The sequence below is a fragment of the Cucurbita pepo genome, chromosome LG04 (assembly GCF_002806865.2).
Source record: "Cucurbita pepo subsp. pepo cultivar mu-cu-16 chromosome LG04, ASM280686v2, whole genome shotgun sequence".
Classification (NCBI taxonomy): domain Eukaryota; kingdom Viridiplantae; phylum Streptophyta; class Magnoliopsida; order Cucurbitales; family Cucurbitaceae; genus Cucurbita; species Cucurbita pepo.
In genome coordinates, this window is record NC_036641.1 from 11,036,544 (window position 1) to 11,047,327 (window position 10,784).

Here is a 10,784-nt window from a genome sequence, read left to right on the forward strand (position 1 = left end):
CCCCATGAATTTGGTTTGAGTGCTTGTGTTGTGAGCTTATACGTGAATTTCTTCGTTTCAAGCTAACGGTGGATGGAAGTTGAGTCTCGAACATCTTCGGTGCCTTGCTCTTGTCTCCTTTAACTACGATTGTTTAGAATGCTCATCCTATCGATTCAGAGGCATAGGTACTCATTCTCCCACAACACACTCGTCGAGACGAAAGAAACCTCCCGCCATAGAGAAGAGATATCGACGTCTGGGTACCCTCGATCACCCTTCCCTTTCACCTGAATTGGTCGAGAGAGATTAGCCCGCACCACATACATTTTCTAACCTTCGAATCGAGACCCCTCAAATGGAATTCCATAACCTAAACAACTCAGTTGAGAGCTCCGTGATCGGTTAAATACGTGAATTTCTTCGTTTCAAGCTATTAGCTTGCAGGTCCAACAAATCATACTTCTTTTTAAAATCCATTTGATCACACCTTAGACATTTTGTGAACTTGAAACAAGGCACTGAAATCGTTATCGCGACAAACTTTAAGCCTTAGAATTGAAAAACGCTCTTCCATTGATATCGGATTCAAAACGCTCTTATTCAACAAAGATAGCTCAAGACCAATACTTTGTAGCGAAAAAAGGCAAATAGTTTAGCATTTGGATATTTACAACATTTAAAAGGTAAGGTTTGTAGTCAATTTTTTTTTACTATAAGAGGGTATGAACCTCCGACATTATGGGTGAAACAAATCAAACGTATTTGGAACAACCACAAATGCAATTATCCTCATTATTCTCACTCGTAATCTAGAAACACTGTAAATTTATATTCTTCTGCTACAAATTACTCCTACTATCAAGAACATCAAGAACCAGTTTACGAACAGAGAATCCTGGCGGATTCAGGTACGGACATATTAGTTTGGACATATTAGTTTATAGTTTGTATTCTATTTAAAGGGAATTTTCAATCGCCCCAGGTTGAATTTCTCATTCTTTAACACCAACATAGTCGGCCCAAATCCAGCGACATATCTGTCGACTAACAGGCCCGCATACTTTGATGGGCTCGGCCATATTGGGCTTTTTCCGGTTGGATGAATATGGGCTTGCTCTCTTACATCTGCTTGACTGCAACATCTACGTGGATTTACATTATCGTCCCTGCCGCGCCGGCGGCTGCAACTGCAAAATACAGTCGTCCGCTCAGGTTGGGTGGTGCGGTGGTTATGATACCAAATCCAAGGGCTAGACTGCTATCACCATCAGGTGCCGGTTTCGGTTTCGGTATTAAGTGTCTGATGGAGAATCGAGCTCAGAAAAAGGACTATCTTCACTATAACCACACTGATCGCTGCAGAAATGCCCGATGGACTTCCAGGTTTTGCTTTCGTACATTTTCGATATCTATTGCTTTAATCGATTTGAAATTTTCCGTGAGGTACTTCGAATCGGATTCTGTATCTGCGAGAGGTTCGCTTTTGTTTGTAGTAATTCAATCTGAATTTGAGAAGGTTGTCAATCAAGATGTTGTATGCTTTTGGCAGGGAAAGCTACCAATTCATGTATGAAAGGCCGTGGCAAGAAGTGCTTGATTTTTACTCTCATGCTGTTAATGGAAGATTATCACTGTCATCGCTTGGAACTGAGGTGGGTATCCAATATCAACGATTTCTATAAACTTATTTTCATTTGCAAACTTGTTGCCTCTTTTTTATGACTCTTCCGTTTCTTAAGATGAAAGCAATGGAATTGTGAACTAGGAATCTTTTCCCCTCCCTTGCGACCATGTGAATCTCTCTCTCTCTCTCTCTCTCTCTCGTGATGCTAACTCTAAGAACGAGCTATATATATCTAATGCCGCTTACCTTGTAATGTTGTATCAGCATGAGTTACTTTCGTTTACTCCAAGCAATGCAGTTCCATGAGTAGTTAAAAACAATCATGAATCCTCCTCCTGCAACCTAAAATAGTAGGGAAAAGAGCGAGGATAATGTAATTGTTGTACGAATTTGTAAATCCTAAGGACTTGGATTTCTTTATGTTCAGGTTCTCTAGTTCTTAACTTAATATCTGCTTTAGTACTAATTTTTTCTTGGATTCTCAGTTTTAGAGATGAGTTTTAATCAAATCCTTGCTATCAATTCTTACATTTGATTTAGTGATCGGCTTCATGATTTTTTTAGAAAATCTTGTTTTATAAATTCCATTGGTTGATTACAATTAGAAAAAATGAGGATGAAAATTTTGTTCTTTAATTATCTGTCTGTATAAAACAAGAAGATATCATTTATTTATTTAAAGTTTTTAGTACTTTATCCACAGACTGTTCGTGATCATGATGATACTGAGATTCAACCGGTTTGCAACACTGCAGAGTTAAACAGAGCTCCGGTTAAAGATGGGACTGGGAGGTGGGCAAGGGCAACATTTAAGATTGTTCTTTCTTACCATGGAAATTCTTTTGATGGGTGGCAAAAGCAGCCAGAGTTGATTACTGTTCAGGGGTAAGCATGTTTCAAGAAAATGTGAACCATATGCCAAGTAATATACATACGCAATTGGGAGCTTTTGAAGCTAGCAATGTTCTTTTCATTATGAAGTCTTAATAAAAAAAATTCTTAAGTATTTGTAAGTTTTAGATAATGTTTGAGAAGATAGTTCTAGAGATACAATTGAGGAATCTTTTTTTGTGGAGAATCGAGTGCTAGAGATACAATTGAAAATCCAATGCCTCCAGTTCAAGTGAAACATTCCTCTTGAGTTCATTGTCCAAATTTGGTCAACCAACCTTGCTAATCTCACTTTTCCTTTTATCGTATCTCATTCTTCCAGTATAATAGCTTAAAGTAGTATTTTAATACCTTTTGATGCATAAATAGTTTGATTGCAATCTAGAAATGGAAAGCACTCCTGAATATTATATGATTATTTCTACTTGTATCCTTTGGCAGTGTGGTGGAAAAATCTCTTGGGAAATTTGTAGATGAGAAAAAAGCTCAGCAGCTGAAAGATAGATGCTTACCGATAGAAGGATGTGCTGTGGTTGCTGGGCGCACTGACAAAGGGGTGACAGCTTTGAGACAAGTTTGCTCATTCTGTATGTTAGTTTTTAATCTTTATTGACATGACTTTTTTGCTTGTTTAGATATTTAATTCCACAACTCTGTTATATTTTTCTTAGATTTTATCTCATCTAAAAAATGAAGTCCTATATTAGAATAAATTTTATCTTCTATATTATTTCTTGACATCTTTGGTAATTGTTGAAAGTAAGTAGTATTAAAACAGGCATGGTGTATAGTCTGTTTAATATAATCATAGCTCTTTTATTGATTAAGGTCTCATAAAATTTTCCTTTTTAAATAATCGGTAGGATGTGCTACGCTGGAACTAAGCCAGGGAATAACTTTCCCATAAAAAGTAGCCAGAGTTTTTTTTTTAAAAAAAAACGGCCGTACTGTGCGCACTGTAGTTTAACTAGGCCGATCTTTAGTTGCATATAGCTTAGAAGACTTGACCAAGATACCCATCACCGGTTATTAACTCATCTGCCATGGGACTTGGGAGTGCATTTCTTTTTACCATTTGCAGAGTTCCTTATCTGATGCTATATGAAAGGCAAGTTGGTGAAGAAGATTGAAGTTTTTGTTTCAATTATTTCCAATCTGGACCTCAACAACGACAATAGAATTCAAGCTAAGCATCAAAAATACTTGAGCATCACAATACCAATAATATAATTCAAGCTGAACCATGCTTCCTTTGGTTTGAGTTCTTTAACATAAATTTATACATGTGAAATTGTTTAGAAAAACACAATTAATATATGAAGTATTTGAGTTATTTTTGTTGGAGCGTAATCGCCGGATATTCGAGGACAAAGCTACTAATTTTGATGCATTTTTCAAACACCTTACTTGCCTTGCTCTCTCTTAGTGTAAATTCTCCTCTCATTTCCATGATTATAGGCTTTCATCTCTCATTATCCAATGGAATGTTTTCTTTAATTCCTCTGGCACATTTTTTGTCCTTTTGTAATTTCATTTCTTCAATGAAATGAGGGAAGCTATATTTCTCACCAAAAAAAAAAAAAAAAAAAAAAAAAAAAAAAAAAAAAAAAAAAAAAAAAAAAANCAATTTCTTTCCTTCATTGATTCAAATTTCCGTTGGAAGGGAAAACGATTCTCTTTCTGACTTCACTCACTTAATTATTAATGTTCTATTTTAGAGATGCAATATCTGACTAAACTCCAATCACTTGTAGATACTTGGCGCACAGATGTTAAACCTCAAGACATTGAAGGTTCCATCAATAATGCAGCTCCGGGAAAACTCAGAGTCTTATCTGTTTCTCAGGTAATATTAAGGATTTGTTTTATTTATTTTTATTTTTTATGAAAATGTGTCACTGGAATGAACGTGATGCTCCAGTGTCTAGCTTTAATATTGTTGCAGAACTGAGTGGTTTAACTTATCTTTCTATTTTTCTTGTCTCTATCTTTCAGATACATTATACATGTAACTTCTCATATCACTTTCTGCTGTAGGTGTCTCGTATGTTCCATCCAAACTTCTCTGCTAAATGGAGGCGATATCTGTATATTTTTCCTCTGAAGGACGGAGAGAACATGGAGCCAAATTTTCCAATTTGGGAAGATGTAGAAAACAGTAGAGAAGAGGATCGTGATAAAATAGAAGTTTTACATGGTGAATGCAAGGATGAGATCCTGAATAATTTGGTCCTCAGTCAGGATGATGAGGAGCCTGCATCAGCTAATAAGCCTCAAACATTTAGTATAATGAGGGTTAACCAACTACTAAGGAAACTAGAAGGAAAGTTATTGTCTTACAAGATGTTTGCACGTGACACCAAAGCATCTAGAAACGAGTGAGAATCATGAATTGAATAAATTATTTCTTTCCTCTTTTTTTTTTAGTTGTTCTAGCGTCAAGTTTGATTATCATTATTCTTTTTTTTTTTCCCCAAAACTTTCTGCTCATAAAGGCTATTGTCACTTTCCTTCTTATTCTGCTCATAAAGCCTATCTACATTTTCGTTCTTATTCCGTTAGTCACTCTTTTGAATTCTTTTAGAAGTTATTTATAGGAATATGAAATGGATGAATCCAGTCTATATGCTCTTTTGTGGGATCTGGGGATAGAAAGGAACATGGTTTGTTTCTCATAAAAATAAGGAAAGGAGGAGAGATGGGCAATGTTAAATTTGTAAGCAGTCGAGCCTAAGTTCAATTACCCACCTAATGTAATTGACTCTTCCTTGAACAGTTTTTCTAGGCCCTAAGTGGTACTTCTGTTTCCCCTTTTGTACTTCTCATCCTATCGAGTTCTTTTGAGAGAGAGAGAGAAAAAAAAGAAAATGAAGATTTGATTTTAGATATGATCAGGATGGATAGTTTGAAGATTGACTTAGCAAAGTTAAGGGCTGTTTGGAGTGTCTTTCCTAGTGCTTAAAACACTTCTTTAAGCACTTAGAAATCCTCCCAAACCGGCTCTTAGTTATATAGTTTATCAGTTGAGAATTTTTTGTTTGTGTTATCATGAGATGAATGTGCGTGTAGATATGATCAGGATAGCTAGTCTGCAGATCGACTAAACAAAGTTAGTAATACAATTTGTCAATCGAGAACTTTTTGTTTGTGTCAACGTGAGATTAATATGCTTGCTTGTAGCTTTCTTTTTCCCAAATGTTTTCTTATCAATGATAGGATGAGGTTCGGATCTTTTTGACATGTACTAATAGTGACTTTCCTCCTTTTCAGAGGTCCACCTACGGAGTGTTTTGTATACCATGCCCGAGCAATGGAAGCTAGATTACCATGCTTGGTATCCACTTGTTGTCCCTTCATGCTCTCGACCTCCTTTTCTTTGATTATCTTTTTCCTTCATCCCCTTCTTGAAATCTCTTTGTGGAGTTATAACTGTAAAACATTATTCTATGCTCACTTACACTAAAAAAAGGAAGAAACTTGTTTTTTGCCTTGTGTTTTCCACTGGTTGAGAACATAGAGAACTGAAGATGAGTTTGTGGAAAAGTGAGTGCGAGTCGAGGAGACAGAACCTGTGGAAAATTATTTCAAAGCAAACGAGTCCAAGCATGAGCTCGATTCAATGCAAATTAAAATTTTATTGACAAGGGTTGCATTCTCTTCTGTCAGTATCTTAATTTGGATAACCTTAGACAAATTCTGTTCCTTTCTGATCATACATACATGTATACTTATTTGTTTATCCATGTCTTAATACTCCAACAAAACTAGTGACGTGCTCTTGAATAACCCTATTCCGAATTTAAAGATCTAAGTGGTAGTGTTGTATTGACAGGACCAAGGCGTAGGAAGAAGTGTTATGTGTGTTGAGCTGGTTGCTAATCGCTTCTTGAGGAAGGTAACATCTCCAGGGTTAATTATGCTAATGGTTATATTGTACTGAACGTAAAATTGGCCTTATTTAGATCCAACCTTTTCACCAACTGCTCAAACTTAAGCGTAAGCATTGGAATTTCCCCTCAGTTATAGCTATGTTATACAACCATAAGGCTCCTTCATATTTTGATGGCACTAATTATCGTGTTCGGTTGAATACTACCAATTATAAAGGAATCTAATCATGACCTTGCAGATGGTGCGGGTGCTTGTTGCAACAGCAATTAGAGAGGCAGCTGCTGGTGCTGGAGAGGATGCGTTACTAAAGCTGATGGATGCCACATGTCGACGTGCCACTGCACCTCCTGCGCCTCCTGATGGCCTCAGTCTCGTTGATGTAGGTTATACAGAATTTGATCCACAAAATTGCTTCATATTAAATGACTAATTTTTTTTCCCTTTTTCCCATGAAAGTTGCATGGACTAACCCGTCATTTGATTGATGGTGTTATTATTACCAAATTTTCTACCATTATTAATTTAGTGATTGAATTGTGTCGAGAGAAATATTTGTTCAGAGGTGAGTTTTAGCACACATCAGTTTAGGTGTTTGCATATGCATAAGGTTGGAGGTGAGTTTTTGTTTGGTCCAACTCACGCCTAGAGATTCGAACCTCAGCTTTACCCATATGAGCTATATTTGAATTTTGTTTCCAGGTATATGATTAAGTACACTTTCTGACTTATTTACTTCATATCCAATTCCCAATTGGAGAGCACAACCGGATTGTTTAGCGAAGTTGTTTTAGTGGTACAAGTCTATGCCTTACTTCACTGCTTTCTAGAAATAGATTTTTCTTTAGAAAAAATAGTAACAATCAATTTGAGATTCCCAGTACCCAAGAATTTAGAGATTTTCACCCAGGAGAGAATTATCAATCATGCATCCCAACTTCCCTATTGTGGAGCCAAAGCAAACACACATTAATTTGCCGTTCTACCTTCAGAACCTATACTATTCATCGGAAAGCCCTGTCTCCACTTTATACCTTCATCTTCAACCTCTCCTCTTTCAGTTAGAATTAGCATGCCATTTAAGTCTTCCCATTTAGGCCTCACTGTTGCTTTAATAGGCTTTTTAAATCGAGCACCAGCTCATATGGCGAAATTGAGTTCGTCAGATAACCCTCTTGAAGATCTAATATCAGCTTCACTTGCGTATGATGAATAGAAATCTTCATCCCCATCTTTTTCTTTCAACTCCTCGATCTTCTCCACAACCTCTCGCAAATCCATTCTCTTCTCGAAATCGCTCTCGCAACATGCTATTGCAATCTTCAGTAGCTTCGTAATCTCACCATCACTGTTCTTGGTTGGCCCCATGTCCTTATCAAGCACTTGGCCGATCCATTCTTTTTCAGGAATAGATTTGACCCAACTTGCCAAATCTTCCTCCTCGCCGCCACTCTTGCTCTGACGCAGAAAGCTGGCTGGGAATTTCCCAGTTAGAATCTCAAAGATCAACATCCCAAAGCTCCACACGTCTGTCTTTTTTGTGATGCGACCTAGTTGAGTGTACTCGGGAGATTTGTAAACCACCATTAGCTCTTGGGCGTGTTCTTGGTTCACAACCGGGATCAAGCCATAGTCTGAAAGAAGGGGCTCAAAATTGGCCTGGAGAAGAACATTTGAGGACTTGAGATGGCCGTGTGGGGTTATAAGACTCGGAAGTTCAGCATAGAGATAACGAAGACCCTTTGCAACGCCCTTGATGATCTTCAACCTTGAAGGCCAATCAATGGCTGGTTGTCCCACGGCTTGGTGCCCTAAAAGGAATGGAGAAGAGAATCCAATTCAGCCAAGTTGTGAAGCACAGGTAAATATTAGATCGGTATTGTAAGATGACTACTAAACTCAAAAGTCTAAACTAATATGATATGATAAGGTATATTTATCACTAACCTTCCCTTGGTGGACTTCATAAAAGTTCGAACATATAATCTTCTTCTCTAATATCATATAAAAGTTTAAGTTGATGGATTATTATGCACATTTCTAACACTCTTCTTTCACTTGTGCCTTACAGGAACGAACCTGACTAAAGAACTTATTGTTCGATATCAATCATGTTAAGTTATCACAAAATTCAAGTGTAAGTTGGTAGGTTACGATATTAAAGATAAATATACCGTGAAGTTGAACAGCCAAGCTACCCTTCTCAACATGGTCTGTAATGAGAAGTTTTTCTTCCTTTTTGTAGTAGTAGGCGACGAGAGGAAGTAAGTTGGGGTGTTTCAACCTTCCAATTCTCCTCATATGTTCTTGGAATTCCTCTCTGTCCACATTGTTCATTTGCTTGAATCTCTTCACAACCATCACAGGTCCATTGGTCAAGGCTGCTTTGTAGGAAGATCCAAAGCATCCACTTCCTAGGATTTCTGCATTGGCTTTAAGCAAGTCTGATAAATCAAACCTCTCTGTATCATCTCTTACAAATGACAACTTAGCACTCTCGGCTGCCCGTTTACCCGCCACGCTTCCATGACTGGAGCCTCGATCGGGTGACCTCGACCCGATTGCTGGACTTGACACACTAGCATTTGGAGATTTGCTGTGGGCTGGATTCTCTTCATTAGAAGACGATTGGTTTCGACGGCTAAGGATGACTATTCCGGCTCCGATGGCAAGTAGAGCCGCTGTCACAGCTATTGAAACCATTATGATGCTCGCAATTGATGGCATTTTTGAAGTGGTGCATGGCTTATCAAGTGGTTTTCCACATAAACAGTGAAGGCCTGCATATGGGAATTGGGAGAATTAGCTTATTATACAAGTCCAAAACTTCAAATTTTCTTGAGCTATCCCCATCAAAAGGAAGCATTCATAGGCAGTTTTATGATATGATATCAAATGGAATCTGAAAGTTATGAGCAAGGAATATATGAAGATTATTGTTGTGACCTGTAAAGGAGGATGGATCGAAGTTGCTGAAAGCTCGTGGGATTGAGCCACGAAGTTGTTCATTGCCGGAGACATTAAAGACCTTCAATGTCTTCTGTGCAAAATTAGGAATTTGGCCAGAAAAGTGGTTCGCTTCAAGCCTGAGCTCCAACAATCGTGGCAACTCAGCCAAGGACCAAGGAATCTGCCCCTCCAGATGGTTCTGAGCCAAATGAACTTTCTTCAAAGACAACATGCCTGAAAATTTATCCCCAGGAATGTCCCCTGAGAAGTGGTTTCCTGACAAATACAGGGATTTCAATGCCCCGAGTCTCTTGACGTCCGGCAGAGACCCATCAAAGTCATTCTTCATGAGACTGATTGACCTTAATTGGGGCACCCCTTCCAGAGACTCAACGTCAATGTGACCCTTGAGCCCCATGTTTTCAAGCTTCAATCCCCAGACATTCCCCTTCTCGCAAAGAATCCCGACCCAGTTCGCCTTGTCGCCGGTGCAAGGGGAGGACCCGGCGGCCCAATTTCCCAACACATCATTGTTCATTTCCAGAGACCCTTTGAACTTGAGAAGCGCTTCTGCGTCTGTAGAAGCAGCCTTCGATGAGAAGACCTCAAAGGATATCAAAATGAGAAGGATGGTGAAGGTGGTGGAGGTGGCCGGCGGTGGAGATGGGCTTGCCATAGTTCTGAACTTTTATGGTAATGCACGCGGCGGCGGCGTGCGCGCCCTTTTAATTAAGACCGCGGTGGTTAGGCAATTAAAGGAGAAGGTGCTTGTGTGGGTGTGATGGGGCTGAAGAAGAAGGGGTGAAGGGAAAGAGGGCACTTGATGGCATTGAAGAAAGAGGGAAACAGAGGATGTACGGACGGAGGGGCAAAAAACAGAGCTAAGAATAGGATTCAGAATTGGAGAGACAGAAAGAAAGGCTACGAGAACATTTTGTGCGACACATCAAAATGGGTGGCTTCAAAGTTGACCAAGTCTTTTCTTTCCCACATTTTTCTTCCATTTCCTTTTTTTTTTTTTCCTTTTTACAACTACGCATTTCTTCACCCAAAAAAAAAATAGCCCATTCCTTTTTGTTATGTTTTATTTACAGCATACAACTCATTCTTCTCGTTTTCCTTTTTCTTTTTCTTTTTTCGGCTAAATTACAATCTTAACGTTACAATCTACCACGAGCAGATATTGTTCGCTTTGGCCCGTTACATATCTCATCAATCTCACGATTTTTAAGAGATTTTTCTAACAAAATGGTATCGAAACACCACTCACTGTGCCAACGAGGACATTGGGCTCCAAAATAGGTACATTGTGAGATCAGGGAGAAACCTCTTCTTAATAGACGCGTTTAAAAATCTTGAGGTTAAGGCAATAAGCAACGGGCTTATAAGCAACGGGCCAAAGCGGACAATATCTGCTAGCGGTAGACTATTACATTTAATATATTAGTTG

At 38.5% G+C, this 10,784-nt stretch overlaps 2 protein-coding genes across 5 annotated transcripts; one reads left to right on the forward strand and one right to left on the reverse strand.

Moving 5' to 3' along the window:
• Window positions 1-1,134: 1,134 nt before the first annotated feature.
• Window positions 1,135-8,771, forward strand: LOC111793396 (tRNA pseudouridine synthase A). Of its 4 annotated transcripts, XR_002814931.1 has the most exons (11): window positions 1,135-1,365; window positions 1,532-1,634; window positions 2,310-2,491; window positions 2,939-3,084; window positions 4,252-4,343; window positions 4,535-4,875; window positions 5,768-5,831; window positions 6,330-6,392; window positions 6,627-6,767; window positions 8,457-8,522; window positions 8,631-8,771. XR_002814931.1 is itself a non-coding variant. In XM_023675245.1 (10 exons), exons 1-10 carry the CDS (start codon window positions 1,214-1,216, stop codon window positions 8,466-8,468), a joined length of 1,296 nt encoding a protein of 431 aa, XP_023531013.1. In that variant the 5' UTR covers window positions 1,135-1,213; the 3' UTR covers window positions 8,469-8,549. The 4 variants fall into 4 exon arrangements, 3 of the variants coding, with proteins under 3 accessions (XP_023531013.1, XP_023531014.1, XP_023531012.1); XM_023675245.1 differs by lacking the exon at window positions 8,631-8,771 and having other exon boundaries at window positions 8,457-8,549; XM_023675246.1 differs by lacking the exons at window positions 8,457-8,522; window positions 8,631-8,771 and adding an exon at window positions 7,792-7,867.
• Window positions 7,203-10,721, reverse strand: LOC111793395 (pollen receptor-like kinase 1). The gene is made up of 3 exons (XM_023675243.1): window positions 9,332-10,721; window positions 8,560-9,165; window positions 7,203-8,196 (listed from the first exon to the last, which is right to left on the reverse strand). Exons 1-3 carry the CDS (start codon window positions 10,008-10,010, stop codon window positions 7,526-7,528), a joined length of 1,956 nt encoding a protein of 651 aa, XP_023531011.1. The 5' UTR covers window positions 10,011-10,721; the 3' UTR covers window positions 7,203-7,525.
• Between the last annotated feature and the right edge of the window lie 63 nt (window positions 10,722-10,784).